Genomic DNA, 22018 nt, shown 5'->3' on the forward strand with positions numbered 1-22018 from the left:
AAACTAGCATATATCTGATCTGCAGGTGGTCACAGCTGGACCTCCTGTCTAACCATTTCTGAATCTATTTCACAAAGATATTACAGAGATCTGAGCCGCTGTCAGATATTTCTCATTCCATCTTATCAGTGGAAGGAATGATGTCTGGCATGGCAAACAAAGTATGTGTAAAGTCCCTAAATAAAGCATGAAATTGACAGGATGCCTGTCTAAGTGAAGCACCACAGAGCCACTGGCCCTTCTTGCAGCAGTCAGGTACAGCTGCTCACCTCCAAACTGCACGCCTGCAATTTGGAGTCCCATTAAAGTGCCCGGCACTCTGAGTCAACACTTTTAATGCAGAAAATGACTTCATTCATTTTCCATTATAAGGACCACATTTTAAAAATCTGCCAACAAAAAGAGATGCTTATTTTTCTGCTTCTCCACAGACGAATTTGCATACATTGGGCCACTGAAGACGAAGAACTTCTCCCATTTTAGACATTTGGTCATGGTGGTGTTCAAGTATGGGATAAAAAGGAGTAAGCAATTTACTTCACTATATGTCAGCTTTCAAAACTTCGTTGAGGAATCCAGACACGTAGCACACTTATAACCCTGGAGATTATTTGGTGACTGACGTGTACACTGACCATCTTTTGTGTATGCGTGTGCAAGTGTGTCTGATTGTGCTGCTTGAGAGAGCAAAACAGAAATCGGCTGCAACACCAATATTTTACGAAAGCATTAACTTACCAGGGAACTGGTAGCTGTAGCTGGGCGCGAATCCAGTGTATCCGCGACCATACGTTGCCACGATATTAGGGTAACCTTTGAGAGACAGAAAACAGATTAACAAGGGATGATAAATATAAATATTGTATCAATTACATACCATGTGACACCAATAGAGGTTAAAAACAGCACAGACAGTGACATAATTTTGACAGTGACTCAACTTTGCCATTGTACATGAACACAATGAATTGGAAATTAAGAAATCAGGAAATAAAGCAGAGGTTTAACAAAATGAATGACTCATTAAGGATTTTTTAAACAATTTCTTAATTTATAATACTTTTATTCAACCCCTATTTAAATCTACCAAAAACATAGAGTATCATCATTTCAAAGGATCTTGAAAGTATAATTAAAATTGAAAAAATAGTGACAAAAAAATAAGAAAAACAACAATAATATTATAAATAATGTGTATGGAGTAAGCAGTTTGTAATTATTTCATTTAACATATTGGTATGCGTCTGTGCTTGTAGGATTGTAAAGTGTTCTAAATGTCTGAAGACTTAAGGCACTTGAAGGGCTCAACTAATGATTGCAGGATCAATTAAATAAGGGCGTGATATATGAGGCAAGTTGCCATTAAGGGATTTATAAACAAAACTAATGCTTCCAAGATTTTAGTGTTAGCAATGCCCACCCAACCTTTTTCATACAATATGCATATATGATGAATATAGTAACTGTCACTGGTGATGTCTTAGGCTGGAGTGATAAAGTGAATCTATGAAGGCGTGTCCATGGAAAACATAACAATAAGCAAAGATGGACAAGAACACAGCAGCAGTTATCCATTTCAAACTGGGCATAGGAATAGTAACTGTTTTTTGATACAAAGACATTTGCCAAAGCTTGCTAAATGTGTGAATGTGGAGTATCTGGATCTGAAACCCAACAGACCTCACCAAATTTGAAATGCTTTGCTAGGCCTCTACTGCAACTGAGTTAGATTGCTTCCTTTTCTTAAAAGTTTCTGCTAGAGTTTTTTCTTTCTCAAAGAGAAATGTATGCTTAATTTTGGGTTGAAGTCAGGTGACTGACTCAGTCAATAATAACTAATGATTAAATGCAGTGGTGTATAAACAGAGAATGAAAAGAGGTGATTGAAGAAGCATCATGGGAAGCCCCCAGCAGTAGTGTGTGATCTGGATTAATGGATACCTGGGTATCGTCTGCATAGCAATGAAAAATGCATGCTATGCCTTCTAATCATACTGGCTAAGGGAAGCATGCATAATGTAAACAGAATTGGTTTCAGCACGAAACCCTGTGGAACTCCATAATAGGGCTGCCACAGTTAGTCGACTAGTCACGATTACGTCGACTATGAAAATCGTCGACGACTTATTTAATAGTCGACGCGTCGTTTGAAGCTTTGTAAGATCCCAAAAGACGCAGGAATAAGTAGTAGGATTTAAGAGTGTAATAATGGACTGAAACAGAAGATGGCAGCACTGTATGTACAAGGATGCCAGCTGCCGTTAAACCCCGAAGAAGAAGCAGTGTCCGGTATCGTAGCTGTGTCCAAATTCAGGAACCGCATCCTCCTGTGCCCGCATTTGTAGGCCGATTACGTTACAGCGACACGACGAAGACTGTCCAAATTCGAAGACTCCGACAAATGCGGCCTTGATTTCCCCAGATTTGAAGGATGGGTCCGGGTGTATAATTCGTGGCCCAACCTATCCCAGAATTCATAGCGCGGCCCAGCGCGGCCCTGCTCAGTTTCCAACAATGGCGGCAGCTAGTTAGTTTTAATTTTACTCTTATTATACTTTCTGGGTCACAAAATAAACGTTTAACATATTTTCAGGCGAGAATGTAGCTGTGTAAACTTCAAATATCTGCTCAGTTTATCAAGACGCCACATATTTTCAAAAGCGCTCCGATGTTTTTGGAGACGTCTGTTACCCACCAGCTCGATAGCTAGTCGGGGTTCAAGGCTCACTAGAGCCGGTGAGAACACCGGACTCCCGGCAAATCGTTTTCAAACCCACCGCCGTCTTTCGCTACTCAGGATAAACATGATATATAAGTCACTTAGATAACTTAAAAATGTTATTGTTTGGCTTTTTTCAGTATTTTATTTGTTCCTGAGTAAATCAGTTTGGCTGAGATTAAAGTTATAGTTTTTACACAGCTGAATAAACGTCAAGCAGACAACTGATTATCAGAAGTGTGAGATGCTCAAGAATATACTCCGGTGTCCCGTTATATTTTAGATAGCAAGTAGCAGACGGCTGAGTTTATTAAACTCCACCGAAACAATCTGCAAATTTCATTAAAATTTAATAAACTATCATCTTGTCTTTATTTTTAGTTAGCACATACCTTAAACACTTAAAGCTGTAAGCTAATGATAGTTATATAAAAGCAGATGCATGCTGGTGCAATAAGCTGTACGTTTTACGTCCAATGGATGCATGATCTGATTAGTCGACTAATCGCAAAAATAATCGGTGACTAGTCAACTATCAAAATAATCGTTTGTGGCAGCCCTACTCCATAATTAACCTTAGCATGAGAAGAGGACTCCTCATTTACATGAATAAACCGGAGTCTATTAGATAGATATGATTCAAAGCACTGTAGCACAATGCCTTTGATACCTACAGCATGCTCTTATTTCTTTAATAAAATATTGTGGTCAACAGTGTTGATTGCTGTTTCTTTACTGTGATTAATTCTGTATACTGACTAAACTCTTCAAAAAAAAAAAAACATTGCTTGAGATAAAAGGAAGGTTGAAGATTGGTCTATAATTAGCTAATCCAGCTGGGTCAAGTGACAGATTTTTAAATTTAATGGTTTAGTTACTGCCAACATAAAGGCCTGTGGTAGGCAGCCCATTAACAGAGATATATTATTCACATTTAAGATTGAAACACTAATTAATGGTAGGAATAGTAGGAATGAGGGTTTAATAGACATGTTGATGGTTTGGAAGCAATTATTGAAGTTAACTCAGAGAGATCAATTGTAGAGTTTAAGTAGTACCGAACCATAATAATGGTCTGTGTTTTGAGGATGACTATTTTTTTCTCTGATGATGACAATTTTATTTGTACAGAAATTTGTGAAATCATTAGTTAAGATTACGGGAATGCTTGGCTTAAAAGAGCTCTGACTCCTTGTTAACCCTGAATAAAAATTTTAAAAAGAGACCTGAGGTTGTTTTCTTTTTAAAGAGCAAGAAAATCTTTTTCTCAGGCTAAATGAAGATTTGTGTTTGTGAGTCAAGCTCTAGTGATTTGAGGGTTTCTCTTTTCAGAGCCACAATATCCAGGGTTGTACACAATGGGGATGTAATTAATGAGATAATCAGCCTCCTGCATTGGTGTTGTGCATGCAATTGAAGACAACAGTGGAGAAATTACATCCTTGAAAGCGGTAACAACACTTTCAGAAAGACATCTACTGTATTGACATTTATTCCAGACTGCTCTGTAATCTGTAAATTTAAAAGTTATTAAGAAGTGATCAGACAATAAAGGGTTCTCAGCGAATGCTGATAAGTAGTGTTCTGGTTCTATGTTCTATGTAAGATGTCAGAACATGTTCAGTATGGTTAAAGTGGTGTGTGGGCTCACTTACATTTTGAGAGAAGTCAATTGAGTCTAATAGTAGATTAATTCCAGTGTTGAGGCTGTCATTATCAGCATCTACATCAATGTTAAACTATAATTACTGAGCACTAACTCAAACAAAATGTTGAAGAATTCAGAACCAAGAGATACCAACAAACAAAACTGTTCTTTGTGTTTTCCAGTTTGGTGTAAAAGGCTGAAAGTTAAGGTTTCAAATTTTGTCTGGGTCTTTAGTTGATTAATAAGCTGGCTGGCTTAAACATGGATGTTTAAGAATCCATGTTTAACTGTTTTACACTTTGGTACAGTCAAGGATGCTTTATTATTCTTACTTTGCGATTTTCTTTTATGCTTGAATCATTATTTGCCGCTTTTTTTGGTTTGCTTTTTGGTAGTCTGGGAGCAGTCATAGTATCAATGGACATGTGGCTTTGGGGGGGATTAGAAACGTCTACTTTCACAAATTTACAGTTAAACAGTGTATTACCACAAAGACACTCCATGTAATTGCTAACTTAACCCCATTTATTCACCAACTGATATCAGACAGATGGTAGAATTATTCCATCTTTTTGCTGTTTTAACGCCATCTTGGCACATCAAAGTCACTTTGAAGATGTGCAAGTGGTTGCTGACCTGATCCCCGTCTTCCAAGCAACCATTATAAAGTCCTATTGACTGCAAGTTAGCTTCACACAGTGACAATAATTTGGGTTGTGCCATGGTCTTGGCCACAGTTTTCCCTGTTGTGACTGTAGCATGAAGAATGAAAAGTGTGCCATTTGTATTGTGAAGTGCCATTCTATTAGTACTACAGGCTTAGAGTCTGAGAAAAATAAACATCTGTACACACCAGATTTCATCCTGGTACTGCTATCAGCACTCCATCAATAAAAACTGATGATCTGGTTCTACTAGCAGCTGTACGTGCCTTAACATTGTCTCCACTATATTTTACAGATAATTTGTTACACATGGATAATTAGCCCTTCCTTTCATTTTCCATGCTTTTCTCTTCACATCATCCAAGTTAAACCTCGGTTTAAAATTCTTCTATCTCATTGATAAGTCTGTTTTATTTTTCAGCCTAATGATGGTCTTTTCACATCCAATGACACCTGTCGGATCTGCATTTTAAGAGTTCTCAGGAACAACTACCAAATGCAAATTCTACACTTAAACTTGCAAACTTTTATCCCCTAATTTGTCATAAGATAAAGGAAAACAGCTTATGCGATATTACTTTTGAGCATTTGAAAAGAGAGGGGATGTGTAAAAAATGTGTTTATTATTTTTTTAAACCCCTTTAATTAAATCCGAAATTCAATACTCAATTATACCTTGATTGCTTAATTTTCAATACAATGTGGTCATGTAGACAGGCAAAATTTAAAAACAAGTCTTATTGTCCAAATACTAGACTAGACCTAACTATATATTCGAAAATATATTCACACAGGATGGCCTTCAGGATCTTATTCTAACAAATAAACTATTATGTTACAGTTTTAAAATGAAAGGAACCCCTCATTAAATACATGTCTGAAAAAACTTCTATTATTGTTTAGAAAAATACTTCGTACACCAAGGCTGGTGGCTTGCCATGTGTGTTTGTGCTCTAAACCCAATTAGAGGTGGCATAAATTTAACAGGACTATTTTTCAGGAATTCTGCCATAGTTTGAGATCTCACTGATTAATTTGGTCTGTAAAATGTTTTTATAGCCAGCAAAAATAATGGCTACAACGATACGACTGAGGCCCTGATTGTAAAAAACAAAAATGTTTTAGGGGAGCAGACTTGGTGACTGAAGATGGACAATGACACAATTGTACAAAAATATTTAACACGTTTAAGGTACTCAAAGCAGTTAGTATTGAATTTTTTTTTTAAAGCTTCATACATTTTTAGTTTAGCTCTTTATTTGTGATAAGTATTAAGAGCTGGTCCCAAATTCAGCAAATGGTTGGAAACCAAAGCACTGATATGCTCCCACACAAATACAGCTGCTCTTGGTTCTTAACTATCTAATTCATTTTCACTCTTTATTTAACCTTAAGTTATCTGGCACTTTTATAGCTCAGTGTAATAACACTTTATAGCAGGCTCCTTGAGATGTCGGTATCTGTTTATGTTCTATATCTCTTCACAGTAACAGAAAGGTTCATGTGTAGTAATATAGCTAATGTACAGTAGTTTGTCAAAATGATATAGTCACACAAGAGGCAGCTGCACATTTGTACCTACAAGGTAGTAAAATTATTCGTTTATTTTGCTAGTTTAAAAAAGTTTTACAACAAAATTAAAACAGAACTTGAATTTAATTGTTATTCGATTACTTGTTATCTGAAGCATTTATCTGAAAAGTTGTATTAATATTGATTTACTGATTGATGATCATACATTTGCATGATGTATCTGCAATACATCAAAACTGGAATTATCAAGAATAATTTTTATACAATTGAAGCATTACCCAAAGCTTAGCTAGGGAATTATAATCTTGATGCAAATGGAATATTTTAAAACTGTCATGCATAAATCAAAGTCAGTGGTTTCTGTGGGGGTAGAGACTTGGTTAAAAGCTGTACAGTCCCTGGGTGAATGGCGAGTTGCAATGAGGCCCAAAGTGGACCCAGTGTCATTAGAAAAATTTAAGAGTAGCAGATGTATTGTTCATCTGCTGTCATGATTCTTATTACTACCACAGACCCACCAGTTAATTAGCTGGACAGTTTTCAGACAGAAGCAGCTGTGGGCAACATATTGAGAAACGGGGTGTGAGGGAGCAGGCGGCTAGGAAGCGGTATACAGACATAAGAAAATTTGAGATGAGTGCGTGGGGAGGGGGGACGACTGAGAGCTTGAGCACCATCAAAGGTAATATAAACATAATTAACCCCCTAATTATAGTATATGTCTAAGTCTTTATCTGTGTTCCTCAAGCTATTATCATCTACAACCATAAGTCTGGACTAAATTACCTAGCACGATGACGTCCTTAAGGCTAAGAATGAATCAGCCTTGATAACTCTTTCTTTGTTGTGTGTAAGCTACACCTCAGTAACTGACCTCTGAAACCTCTTTCAGGCACGTGTGTCCTCAGCTCTCGTTAGCTGTGTACTACCCCGATAAAGTGGCTGCAGTCACAATACCATTCAAATGTCAAGACCGTAATTTAGAAACTGCATTTCTCTAGAGAGTGCTGGATAATTGGTATTACATTAAATACAACTAAGTAAAACATTATTAGAAAGTATGTGTGCACGATCCATATACCATATACATATATGTTTTTATATATATATGTATACATGCACTTGTATGTATGTGCTTGCAAGGCGTCAAAACATATTTTGCATGCATGCGTCTGAGTGTGAGCAAGCTATGTGTGCATGTGTGTGAGTGAGGGAGGGAGAATGTGTGCGATGCTCTGTTCTGTATGCCTCAGAGCCTTTGCCAGCTGGAATCAGAAAGGTTGACCTTGGTCATAAATATCTAATCAGTGTTTGCTGTCGATGAAAAAGTTCAATTTATTCCCAAGCCAATGGGAAAATGCCTCTCTCAGACCCTCTCCCCTTTTCTAGCAGACAAAAAGAAATGCAACGCTGAGAGGCGGTGAGGGGAACCTTAACCTGGTATGGATGAAGTAGGACAGAGGCTACGCCAGAAAAAAAAACAAACAATGCTCATCAGCTGCTGATGAGAAGTCATCACCGGGAAGTTACAGATGGACGGCTTTCACAAAGCCTCTCATTGTTTGTTTGGTCTGAAAAGAACTGTGATACGATACAACGAAAAACCTATCACAGACAGCAAAATATTGGATATTATGTGTTTGATACTGTCAAACAGAATAAGTGCCAAACTAAAATTGTTGGCTTAGATACCCGAGCTTCTCATACGTCCTTATTTTGACATTTTCTGAAACAGCAAGACCACTTTCCTTGTCTGATGTACCGCATTAAAATTGGGGTTTTTTACTAAGCAAAGAGTTTTCAGTTATGTGTGTGCACAGTGTGTCAAAGGAGAGCGCCAAATATAAAGTGACACTAGCCTGAGATACATACTAAGTTCATCTCCTATCTCATGAAAGTCTTAGTATGTGCAAACTCACAAATATTTTCAGACAAGACAGTGTGGTAGGTGGGGAGAAAGTACGGGGAAGAAGGAGATAACTCACTGTCTCTCCTACTATTTCACTAAATGAAGCCTGCCATTGTGTCTGGCCTTGTGGCGGCCTCTTAGTGCTCTTATTTGCCTTATTAATATGCATGCTAATGTACCTATTTTATGGCTCAACAGTTCTGATTCACTTTAAAATCAATTATCCATCTGGTACATCCATACCTCGCCCAGGCTCAAATGTGTATTAATTTCAGCAAACATACATCGGCGCAACACAATAAAGATAAATGCCTCGATTAGAGGCAGTAAACAAAGGAGCTAGGGATGGCTTTAATGAGATTTGGCACAAAAGGAGCTTACACTTTCTTAAATAATGAGCCTAGGGTCCCTTTTTCCAAATGCAAATTATATAAAGGAATGTTTCGCTGTCCTTGTTCCAATTTCATTTAGATAAGAGTGTCTCCAAACAAGTTGGCTGTTAATATTCTCACATGAGCACATCACTGCCTTTCTGCCTGCCGTCTCCCAATGGAGGGGAAGAGTGCTCTCCTCTTCGCAGACACATTAGTCTGTAATAAGTTCTGAAAAGTTCACTGTGCTTGTTAAATACTTCTAACAGATGAGATGGAACTGGGAGCGACTTAGATAGAGTTGACAGAAGCACTCAGCCAAACGTATCAACACTTTTACCACAAACAACTGTATAATCACCCCCATGGAAAGGTCAAGGCTGCAATAACCATGACAGTTAAAGCAACTGTATATAGATAAATGGATAGATAGATAACATAGATAATTAGTTTACTGCCCTCTTCTTTGGTAAGAATAGCTTTGGGCCTCAGTGATTGTTCAGTTTTTGAGAAAATGCAAAACAAGCGACAGCGAAATATGAATATCAGCTTTGAGAGCTGCGGGAGACACAAATGCACCTGCACCTGCTGTGAGAGGGAGGGGCTACGTGCAGTGCAAAATGAGTTTCTTACAATCAGCGATATGTCTCTTTTGCTTCTGAAAAAAAAAAATGAAAAAATAAATCTTTAATGTGATTGCAAATCCATTTGGTTACAGACAGACATACAGACACATAGATGGATAGCGGGTGAGTGGGGAGGCAGGGAGGGAGAGAGTGCAATAGTGTTAAATAAAAAGGGCCACAGGCATAGGCTGGATGGTAATGAAGAGGGGTGGGCCAGCAGCTGAGGTCCCTGTAGATGAGATCTCTCTCTGACATGTGTGTCCCCTTCATTACCCATTAAGGGGGGCACAGTGATGAATCCTTAATATGACATTACACCAATTTTCCTCTTCATTTAGCCTGCTAATGTGCTGGTCTGCTCCTATATGCCCAGGGGCTGGCTGTACCACACTCAACCAGAAATAGACCACAGTGGCCACTGGTGGCACACCTTGAAGCAGCCTAATTAGGGGCAGCGCCCACCTAATGGGGCTATCTAGACAAAAGTTTGCATAAGTTGATTTTTTAAGCAGATAGAAATTGGTGACTGAATGGTGTGCACGTCTGGCATTTGGTCTGGATAAAACAAAACATAGTTTTGCCGTAAAAATTTTATGCATCGGCCTTTTTCTTGATTGACCGTCACGGGATTGGCAAAATGAGGTAAAAACACCAGAAGCAAGTCTTTTGGTTTATCACCAAAAGATCTCATGGAAATATGCCCAAATATTCACAGAGTCCTGTTTAGATATCTGCACAAGTATAACTCACTTAGCATGCCCATCCCCAGCATGAAGGCATCCATGGTGTAGGGCAGACCCCTGGCTCGCCCCCGTGTACCTGGTGGGAACATCACCTCCTTGGGCTGGGCCTTCTTACATTCTACCTATGTAGACAGACAACAAACACACACATACACACAACCAAAGCATTAGTCTGTGTTGGTACGCAGCCCGACAGATCTGACAGGGCTGTGTCAGCTCTTTAAGGTGGTTTTCTGTTTGACTTGCACAGTGCTAGATGTTTTCCATAGAGAGAGAAGGGGAAAAAACAGACTGAGCAAATCTGAACACCTCACATTTTAGAGCAAAGTCTCTAAGGAAAACTTACAATCTTCTCCTGCATTAAAGCAAAGGTTATTGCTCCAGTGAGCATGTGCCCAAACCCTCAGGGAAATACAGGCTAAATACTTGAGTTTCCATGAGTTTCTAAAACATAAAGGTAGGAGAAGTTCTGCTCTCCAGACTCCCACAGTGTGGAAGTATGTCCAGACTCTTTCTTTTTTTTAACAAAAGGACTAATCTTCAAACAAGTCCTGTCATTTGACAAATCGTTATTCCTTTGCTATCATTTTTCATTGACCTTAAATGTTTTTGGGTTTTTTTTTTTGCAAAAACAGCTTCAAATCCTAAAGCCAAAACGGTGTGTTTTGAAACTGAGTAAGGGCTTTGTTTTTCTGTTTGTGTACTGTGCATTTGTGCATTGTTGCTGGGCTGGAGTCCCCAGTGTCCCGCAGTCCAATTCCACCTGCAGCGCTCATCTCTTTCCTGCATTTATTCCTCTCACTTCACTTCTCCCACATACAGGTTTGTTCATTTCCCATCTTGCAAGACTGACATCTCCTCCTCCTACATAACACATATCAAATGAGGGATGTGACAGGGGCAGATGAGAAGAAGGAGGAAGATGAGAGTCCTATTTACCACATATCTATCCTATCTCTATGAATTATAGAGAAGCACAAGCAGCTGACAAGGGTGGCACGGTCTTGTGTCTGTTGGTTGTTCTTTGGTAGGCTGAGTCTGTTCACCATGCTGCACAATCTATTTGCTCCACTGCCTGCTTGGCATCAGCCTGTCCATCTGTTTGTCTGTTTGCCTCCTGGCTCTTGCCTGCTTCTCCCTACTGCCTCCACTTAAACAGGGCTTTCTCGGCTGCTGCGATTCACATGTCATCCTGGCCTGCTGCACAAGACAGGCTACTGCACCAGTCCTGTGCACACCTCAACCAAGGTATAGCCTAGCATCCATACAAATAGGCCTGCGACTCTGACAGGCCAGTGATGCACATTAGTATTCACACACCAGTCATACATGCACAGCAGTAGACACAACATCCTATTTCAAGTTGCCAAACTCAAGGAAAACTTCTGTGCTGAATGCATAGTGTAACAAGCTCTGTACACTGTATCTAGCAGAGAGCAAGACATGTAAAAAAGGGAACACTAATGAAAAAGGTTTCTATCACGGGGGGAAGTTGCTGTGTTGCAGAGCTGTGATTTGTTGCTGTTAGTGGCTCTTTTATTTGAAGCAGACCAACTAAAGTACACAGTTCCCTCAGCCACTTTGTAGCTGTCACAGCTACTCTACCCTTCTTATGTGCCTTGTATGGTTTGACATAGTGCTGAAGAGAGCACAGGCGCTTTTTCCCGTCTGAAAATGACCCGCGGCATGGAAGCAGGAAGCGGGTGGGACAAATGGGCGTGTTAAAAATCACAGCACACTGCTGGGATTTTCAAATGTTCACATAGCCGGGTGACAAATACATTCAAGTTCTATCCACACTTTCAAACGTGGCAGCAGCTGATCAGCCTCTTCAAGAAACCCCTGCAACAACTAGCGAGATGGACGCTCAGGTAGTCTGCTGGGAGTAAGACAGAGCCAGGTGTGAGTCATGCCTACATGCTCTCAGATGCGGGTCTTTTGATATTCAGAGTGCGGGCTCCTTGTCATGGATTTAAAACCAGTCAGGGGCCGGGTTCTGTGGTGGTGTGAGTATGTGGGTGTTCACCTGCTTCAGACACACAGGAGGTTGAGAGCAAAGGAGGCAAGAGCTTTTCATAGTCGACTAAATCAAACAGTAAGGAAGAGAAAGGACAGAGAGACAATTCGGAGCCCGGCAACGAAGAACTGCAAAGGTTCAGCAGCCAAGAGAATAGAGATTCAGATTTCACCATGTGGAAAGACTGAACCTTGTGGCACATTCAGAGTATGAAGGGAACACAGGTCCTTATTTTAACGGGGATCATTTTTCAGAATTATAGCTTGTGTAATTTGTCAAGGACTCTTGCATTTATTGAAGGCTGCACAATATTGTGTTGTGAAAAGTCTCCTGATCCACAATTTAAACACTATCAATGAAGGTGTTTGAGCACCATTGCACCCTGTCGAGAAAAGGGACACACCATTAAACTGCCTTGCCTTCCCTGCCAGACAAGTTATACCATTTTTCTCAGAAACGGCACTCACGAGATCTGAAACACACACACACACACACACACACACACACACACACACACACACACACAGTATAAACGCTAAGTAACTAGTAAAGTGGATTCCTGTCACAAAGTGTTGACAAGGTGTGGTTACTTCAATGTGTGTGCTTTCAACATATACTGAAATGTTTCTGCCTTTCATGCACTGATATACCGCAGGCGATAGCTTAGCCTTGAGACTTACATCACTGCATACCCAAGATAAAGTCAGAAGGTAACAAGTACGTCTGTGAAGGCAACACTGTAGAGTTGGATGTCTCGAGACCAAGACCGGTCCTGAGACCACTTTTACGTGGGCTTGGTCTTGTCTTGACTTTGGTCTTGGATCCCTCGGTCTTGTCTCGGTCTTGCTGTCTCAAATCGACATAGATTTGGAGATTTGGAGTCAACAGTATCCATGACGTACAACGTAACGTTCGATAATGTGTCATGCACAAAAGCATCAGCTCTAAGAGCCATGCTTAGAGAGTGCTTTGTAGTGAATCAGAAGAGTCGACTCCCATTGAGCGAAAGCTGGCTCCTCACTTGATTTTGTTTCGCTGCACAGCTCTCACACAGTGGCTCAGCTATGCTCCAATCCCTCCATATTGTGGCCAATCACATGCGAGGATATAGGATAATATCATTATGTGAAAAACAGAGGGTGAGAGACACGACTCACTTACTGACTGTCCTCTCAGTAAGTGAGTCAGACAGTAGACAGCGGTGAGGAGGTCTGTGCAAGTGCATTGCAAAAACACATAAATATGCCTGACACCCGTAAACGAAGCAGCATCTGGCTGCAGTTGAAAGACTTTTTTGTCTCGGTCTCGTCTCGACTTTGTCTTGGTCTTGACTCGGTCTTGTCTTGGTCTCAATACCCTCTGGTCTTGGTATTGTCTTTGTCTTAGTTTAGGCGGTCTTGACTACAAGTCTACAACACTGATACTAAAACATTTTGTAACAACATATGGCTTGTGTTTGAAGTTTCAATAACATAAAGAATGAGTTAAACCCTTTTTTTTTTTTTTTTTTTGATAAACTGTGCAATAATTAGGCAACTTGTTCTGATGTGATCTAGCCAGTGTTATGCTTCCAGTGGTCTTTTCTGGCTGACCATGCTTGGGTCACTCGCTACTATTTCCAAGTAGGTCCATGTTTGCCCAGATTTTGCCAAGGTTGAAATCATGTTAACGCTGTGAGCGACACTGCTATAAAATCGGAATGTTCTGAGATTCATGCAACTTAGCAATGAGTGGAGAAAAAGCTGCTAACTTTGAAGGAAGTATAACTGTCACAAGTCATGGAGTGGAAAATTCCAGTAGCAACTAAGCTAACATTCTACAATGTAAAATGTCATGAGTTATCCTAACAAGAGTAGCATGTCACATGTGTGGCAGAAGTGGCTAGCTAACCACTTTTCTGTTGCTATGAAAGATGTGTAAATCAAAACCTGAAGTTTTTTAAGCCTTCACGTTTTTTCTCCTCCACTTGTCCAGTTTCCTCCAAAAGGTATATATTTTTAGGGATATAATTGCTCATCATGCAATGATATAGCAAGTCTTTGGTTAATACCTCTTTAGGAATCATCTTGTTGATGCACCAATGTTATTTTATGTCTGTCAAACTGTGCTATTTTTGGCATTTCATTTCATACAGAAATGGGAAAAAATGATGTGTTTTTGAGACAGACTGCTAGTAACTATATCTCTAAAGATACAATTTAAAACGTTATTTGCTAAGTTGTCTGTTATGTGTTGATACAGCACTGGTGTATACCTTGCATTAGGTGTTTGTTATACTTGAATGATTCATAGGTAGTAAGTGGCTTACAAAACAAACAAAATTCTCTGAAAATGATCAGGTACAAGGACTAGACTGAAAACTTTTGAAAAATCTGAAGAAAAGCTTTAAAAGGCCTTCAGAAAGCCTGGAAAACTACTATACAAGACCACTTTAAAAATGTGGCTCCTAGGAATAAACTATAAAGAAAGGCTTGGCTCATGATTTTGCACAATACTGCATGTCCTTAACTAGACCACCCTGACTGTAGAGTGTGTTCCTTTTCAGCAGGAGGAGGGACACCTACCTGACTACGTATGTTTTCTTATCCAGTTCTAGTTCTTCTCACACTAATAATTAGTTTAATATTTTAAGGAATGAGAATATCCGTATAACCACATTTACACTTTCCAAGAAGGTTAATTAGGATAACTATGCTTGTTAGGTTCCAGTATACATCAACTGTAGACCTTTAAGTTTGCCCAAGCAAGCTGTAAACTACTTCGTTGGAAGCATAAAAGAATCCAAACCCAGAAACCCCAAAAAGCTGTATAATATAAGGAGACAGATCCCATCCCAGCAGACCATCAGTTTGGAAAGTCTAGCATGGTAAAATAACAACAGATATACAGGGAGTGCAGAATTATTAGGCAAATTAGTATTTTGTCCACATCATCCTCTTCATGCATGTTGTCTTACTCCAAGCTGTATAGGCTCGAAAGCCTACTACCAATTAAGCATATTAGGTGATGCGCATCTCTGTAATGAGAAGGGGTGTGGTCTAATGACATCAACACCCTATATCAGGTGTGCATAATTATTAGGCAACGTCCTTTCCTTTGGCAAAATGGGTCAAAAGAAGGACTTGACAGGCTCAGAAAAGTCAAAAATAGTGAGATATCTTGCAGAGGGATGCAGCAGTCTCAAAATTGCAAAGCTTCTGAAGCGTGATCATCGAACAATCAAGCGTTTCATTCAAAATAGTCAACAGGGTCGCAAGAAGCATGTGGAAAAACCAAGGCGCAAAATAACTGCCCATGAACTGAGAAAAGTCAAGCTTGCAGCTGCCAAGATGCCACTTGCCACCAGGTGTGCAATACTCAGAGACATGGCCAAGGTAAGAAAGGCTGAAAGACGACCACCACTGAACAAGACACACAAGCTGAAACGTCAAGACTGGGCCAAGAAATATCTCAAGACTGATTTTTCTAAGGTTTTATGGACTGATGAAATGAGAGTGAGTCTTGATGGGCCAGATGGATGGGCCCGTGGCTGGATTGGTAAAGGGCAGAGAGCTCCAGTCCGACTCAGACACCAGCAAGGTGGAGGTGGAGTACTGGTTTGGGCTGGTATCATCAAAGATGAGCTTGTGGGGCCTTTTCGGGTTGAGGATGGAGTCAAGCTCAACTCCCAGTCCTACTGCCAGTTTCTGGAAGACACCTTCTTCAAGCAGTGGTACAGGAAGAAGTCTGCATCCTTCAGGAAAAACATGATTTTCATGCAGGACAATGCTCCATCACACGCGTCCAAGTACTCCACAGCGTGGCTGGCAAGAAAGGGTATAAAAGAAGAAAAACTAATGACATGGCCTCCTTGTTCACCTGATCTGAACCCCATTGAGAACCTGTGGTCCATCATCAAATGTGAGATTTACAAGGAGGGAAACCAGTACACCTCTCTGAACAGTGTCTGGGAGGCTGTGGTTGCTGCTGCACGCAATGTTGATGGTGAACAGATCAAAACACTGACAGAATCCATGGATGGCAGGCTTTTGAGTGTCCTTGCAAAGAAAGGTGGCTATATTGGTCGCTGATTTGTTTTTGTTTTGTTTTTGAATGTCAGAAATGTATATTTGTGAATGTGGAGATGTTATATTGGTTTCACTGGTAAAAATAAATAATTGGAATGGGTATATATTTGTTTTTTGTTAAGTTGCCTAATAATTATGCACAGTAATAGTCACCTGCACACACAGATATCCCCCTAAAATAGCTAAAACTAAAAACAAACTAAAAACTACTTCCAGAAACATTCAGCTTTGATATTAATGAGTTTTTTGGGTTCATTGAGAACATGGTTGTTGTTCAATAATAAAATTATTCCTCAAAAATACAACTTGCCTAATAATTCTGCACTCCCTGTATGTACTAAATTATATTTTGTTTGGGTCCTTTCCCTGGAAAGAATGCTTGTTAAAAAGTCTATAGGGCTACTTGGGATAATTATTTACTTTATTTCTCTATTTTTCAGGGAGAGTGCAGCTTAACAATGATAAGGAAAAAATTGAAAGGATGTAGTGTACATTAGCCAGACCAATTCTGTCCCTGTAAATTCTTTTCCATTTTTTTTTCTAAACTATCCTTGTTCTGCTGTAAAATTAAGATTTGTTTTCTTTTGGGCAGTATATTATTCTCTAGCTACTAATAACTAGGCTTGAAGTCGAACTTTTGAGGCGTAGATATGCATCAGAGCCTATTCAAAGATGGACTTGTAGTACATCACAAACACTACTTCTGCCATATGTAGTAATATAGCCCCCAGACAGAGAATAAAGCAAACTGTCCTTGTTTTTTGTTTTTTTATGTGCAGACCCTATGATACAGATCGGTAAAGCGCTCCAGTTATGACCTTTTCAATGCATCTCCCATACATATTAACCTTGTAGGTATGACGGGAAGGTGTGGGCGGGATGAACTGGCAATGACTGTCCTTCAGGGATGAATGTTGTGGGTGTTAGGTGTGTGTGTGTGTGTGTGTGTGTGCAGGTGGAGGGGGAGGTGTACAGCTGCTATTAGCTTCACTAGTGAATGGATTCCATCAGCAGACTGATAGACTGAAGAATGGAAACAGTGTGATTCATTTACTCCAGCTCCCACTCAGAGCTAAAAAGTCAAAACACATGAACTGAATAGTTATGGAATATCACAGCTCTGCCCATAGTCAGGCTGTCAGGCATGGTGAGTCGGGGGGGGGGGGGGGGGGGGGGGGGGGGGGGGGTGTAGTTTATATGCATCCTAAGAAAAGAAAAAGAATCAGTGGAGATTTTCTAAATATGTCATATGAGTGTTTATTGAGTTTAATGGGCCTTTTGATGGGCAGCAGATAATGGAGTTTTGCTTTTTGAGACAATTACACACACAATTTGACACTTTGATACTCAATTTAAAATTCTTTTTTCAAGAAGAGGTCGCTACTGTGTACTTTTAAAACCATTTTCTCTAATATGGGTCCAACTACTAACATTTCAACGATTTTAGCTGGAGCATTTCTCTCATTTAAAACCTCAAGCAAAAAATACACAAAAAACAAAAAACAAACAAAACAAAGGCTATATGTAATACATTATATAAAGTATATATTTACAACAGAGGCACTTGTATGAATTGTCAGTAGGAAAATTGGGCATCTGAGTGTTGGTACACAGACGTATGATAATGGTAAGAAGTTTTGGATAAAGCAAAACGATGCCTTCAATGGCCTTCAATCTCACATGAGTCATTATGTCTGATGTTATCTCTCTGTCTGGTTATATAAAGGCTAAGGAATATGAGGTCATTCTAAGGACAGGTGCACCCCGTGATGCTTACACTGCTTTCTTGTCATACTCCTATATTACAAGATGATATTGTCTCTGTAGACACTGAGAGACATTCAACAGTGAGACCATGATCATCAGGTTAAAGTCAAATGGCTTCCATCACTTCTTCACTCAGCAGATGTGAACATCACTGAGCTTTTATGGGACATCCTGGAGAGCAGAGTGCAAAGTGGATTTCAACCTCCTTCATCCCTCAAAGCTTTCCTTCTTCAGTAAGCGGTAAACATCCAATTACTTACAGTCGAGAACTTGTAAGGCAACCCTCCATGAGGGACTTAAACTACTCCAAAGGGTGGTCCTACTCCCTTATTAAGCACTTCATGTTCAAAGACTGTTAAAGATTTCCACTCTTTAAAAAAATATTTTCCAAGACATTTTCAACAGCCCAAAGACTTAAGTCTCTCTCTGTAAAAATCTTTTTCAAAATACTGATAACACGTTTAGTCTTTGGCAATAACCGAGTGTGTCCAGGGGTTATTTATGCAATATAAGATCTACAAGGGTACCATGCACACTTTAAAACCTCATAGCTTCAAACTCAAATCAACACAGCAATCCCTGCAGATTGCCAAATTAAACTAAGAGCACTATGCAGGAAAATACCCAGGACCCTGTAAGGCTGGATAAAAATCACCAGAAATCCAGCTCTTTGACTAAAAGAGGAAACTGGAAAAACAGTAATGTTTACATATTGTCATTTATGGTCCGATCACGATCAAGTAATGATGTGGTTTGATACCTTATTCATCCCCTTTAACCCTCTCAGGCTCAAATTAAGTTTTTGTTGCTAATGCACAAAATAATACCTGCAGTGGTACTTCTGAGTAAAAAAACTCATAAAATATGTATTTGGGGTAATCAGGTTGTTAGCTTTTAACTGTTGCAAATCTGCAACGCCTGCCTTGAGAGGGTTAAGAAAACGGAAAGTGGATTTGGAGAATCCTGGCTCCTGCTGTGTTTTTAACCTAATGGGAATAATTTCATTCATAGAATCATTCCAATCACATTTTCAAATATTCCCAAAGTATGTCATGCTTTCTCCACTACCAACGCTAATTGAAACAATGCTCCATTCCACCACTGAATTAACCTAATAGTGCACCAAACAGAAAAGCCCTAAATCAATATTAACATTTGCTGTGACAACTCTTTGCTTTTGAGTAGCATAAACGCTCCTCCACACACTAACCAGCATTTGTTCAGGACTCCTGGCAGGTTGGTTATTCCAAGAATCTTGGAGAACTCGCCACAGTTCATCTATTGATTTAGACGGCCTCAGTTGCTTCTGTTTTTTCATATAAATCCAGACTGACTCAATGATGTTGAGATGAGCAAATCATCTCGTCACTGAAGATGATTCTTTAGGACACTGTTTTTTTCTTTTTGTGGTCCGTGTCAATATGACCTATGAATCTGAATCTGTATCGTACAATACAATCAGAGATTATGCTGTGTGCTACATAAGGGTCCAAACATTGAAAGTGCATAAAAATCTGGCACAGTATTATACAGCATGCACCAGAGCAGGCAACTTTATCCAGCTGGCTGCAACTACACATTCATTATTGTAAATCTGGTATAAAGGCTTACAAATGAGTCGAATCTTTTAAGTACTAACTTGAATTATTTTATCCCTGCAGAACATTAAAAAGAGAAAACTGTGAATCAAAGATCAAGATGATTTTGGAGAAAAACAATGCTTTCCGTGCTTTCAATGACAGCAAAGTACCATATGGTGCTGTTGTGAAACACACGTCGTAGCCACAGAAATATATGGGCTACATTATACATTTTACTACTTCTCTTTCAACATTATGCTTGAGTCAATACACTGTGCAGAGTACATCTGTATCTCTGCATTAGGAGCTATTGTATAAACGCCTACTTATATTAGTCTTCTCCTTAGTGACTTGGAGAGTCGGAGCTTATTCTCCTCGGCGCGGTAATTGGCTGGTCATGTCAGGAAGACACAGTGAGAAATTGACAGCGAACAGAAAATTTCTCCCTCCTGTTGTGATCATTTGCTACTCATTCGCTGAATATTGAAAATAACACATTAAAGAACATTACATTAAAGCACTTCACTGAAACCAATGTGACTCCATTTTAATGGCACACTGCTCACTCATAAGAGCCAATACTTGATAGGTATTATTATGAATTAGCTGTGCATGCATAACAGCAGGGTGGTGTATGTGATTTGTTGGGGGGAGGAGTACTCCTGTCTAAGAAAACACAAGTCACAGCGTCACAGCCGTTACTTGTTAATAAGGTGCTGTCTCACCACAATATGATATAGACATTCATATATGGGGAAGGTGTGATAAAGTGTTAAAAAAAGTACCAGAAAACTGTCACGTAATCTCCCCCGTATTGATTTTTTTTTTTACTCTGAAAATATTTACTGGTTTTAATACAGGGGTGGGTGCCACGGTAGCTAAATCATGTTTCCACAATCACGTGTGGCCCTGGAGGGGATGATCGATACTTTTATCATAGCCTACATTTGCTAAAGCAGGCTAATGGAGAAGTCAGTGCAGATGGTGTCACAGGTTATGAGAGTCTTGCTAAGCAGCACCCTATTTTTAATTATGTATGAGGCAGAACTCACAGTGAACAGATGAAGCGCTCCTGAGAGAGCGAGGCCTCGGTGGCACATGAACACAGGGTGAGCGACCAAGTCACTTAAAGGTCCGGTCCCTCACATCTGAGTGGACGCTGACCCTGGTACACCGCCAGAGCTCCTGAGAGGACATGCAAGGAGAAGGTGGGCTGCCCTGTACATCCACATCCCTCCCAAGTGGGGTGGAATTTCTGTCTGCATCAATTATTCAATAACCATCTTAGATAACACTCATGGGGAGGATGGATGAGGTCTATTTCTGTATAGTACTTCATAAGGATGAAGACAGGAGGCATTTTTTATTTTATGTGCTGGTGCTTCAGACACCGGATAACCAGTTTCCTCCTATGAGCAACTAGGGTAAAAAACATTTTGTGTCTTAGAAAAATGCTCAACGCACTCCAAATTCTTTTCTCTTTTGACATCCTTCCTAGATGTCAGCACTTTGTAGAAGATTTATTTCCTGTATCCAAAGGAACTTAATGTGCAGTAGGTACTGCCAACAGAGGCTGTTACAAAGGTGACAAAAGCCTTAGAAAACCAGACCTTACGGTGTCCTTTCCACCCCAAGTGAGAAAAAAACCCCATCTCATCTTGTCTGTTAGGGTTTCTAGGACTCCCAGGTGGAGTGACCAGGCTAGGGATACAGCTTTTGCAGTTATGTGGCACTTGAAACATTTTCTGTGCACGCCCTATTAGGTTCAACATGTCAATGCACAACAGTGTGTCACATGCACTTTTGACCACTCAAACTCCCCATGCATCCCCCGTGGTCGCAAATCTTACACTTTACACAGCACTTCAGCAGCAAAGGTTAAATAAATAACAACATTAGTAACTGTTATTAACTGTGACGTAACAGCGAGTCATTTCCATACAGTGACTGTTGCATCAGAGAAAGCTTTGATGTTAATGGCAACACAAAAATAGCCTATAATTTCTCATCCATCTCTCTCTAATCCGCTTCCTCAAAAAACTCCTCTCTGTTGTAATAACAATCTTTTCTATTTATATGTATAATTAGAATATTCTTATTCTTATTTTTCCTATATCATCCCTTTAGGCAAAGATTTGGAATGTGCATGAAAAAGGACACGTGCTTTTCATGACAACATTGTTACTATTTTTTTGACATTGCACTTATTAACAGTATAGCTTTGAATAATCCTAATAAAACTATTCTCCTGTATGTGAGATTCCATTTCTCTGGACAGAAAGCGTTTTTGCCGATGGAATGTAAATGCCAGAGAATCCCTGGGCTATGGAAGTTGGCACGACAGTAACACTATTTGTGAGTTTGAATCCACTT

General features: G+C 39.7%; 1 protein-coding gene across 7 annotated transcripts in view; it reads right to left on the reverse strand.

Annotated features, from left to right (window-relative positions):
- Positions 1–22018, reverse strand: part of msi2b (musashi RNA-binding protein 2b) — a 266007-nt gene that overhangs the window by 49385 nt on the left and 194604 nt on the right. For all 7 annotated transcript variants that reach the window (XM_084941769.1, XM_084941766.1, XM_084941770.1 and 4 more), the window contains exons 9-10: positions 10222–10336; positions 739–813 (exon numbers count right to left, since the gene is read on the reverse strand). In XM_084941769.1, the coding sequence (XP_084797895.1) occupies positions 739–813; positions 10222–10336 (190 nt within the window). The remainder of the gene's footprint in view (positions 1–738; positions 814–10221; positions 10337–22018) is intronic.

Source organism: Perissodus microlepis, chromosome 10 (assembly GCF_051167445.1).
Source record: "Perissodus microlepis isolate ML-2025 ecotype Zambia chromosome 10, ASM5116744v1, whole genome shotgun sequence".
NCBI lineage: Eukaryota > Metazoa > Chordata > Actinopteri > Cichliformes > Cichlidae > Perissodus > Perissodus microlepis.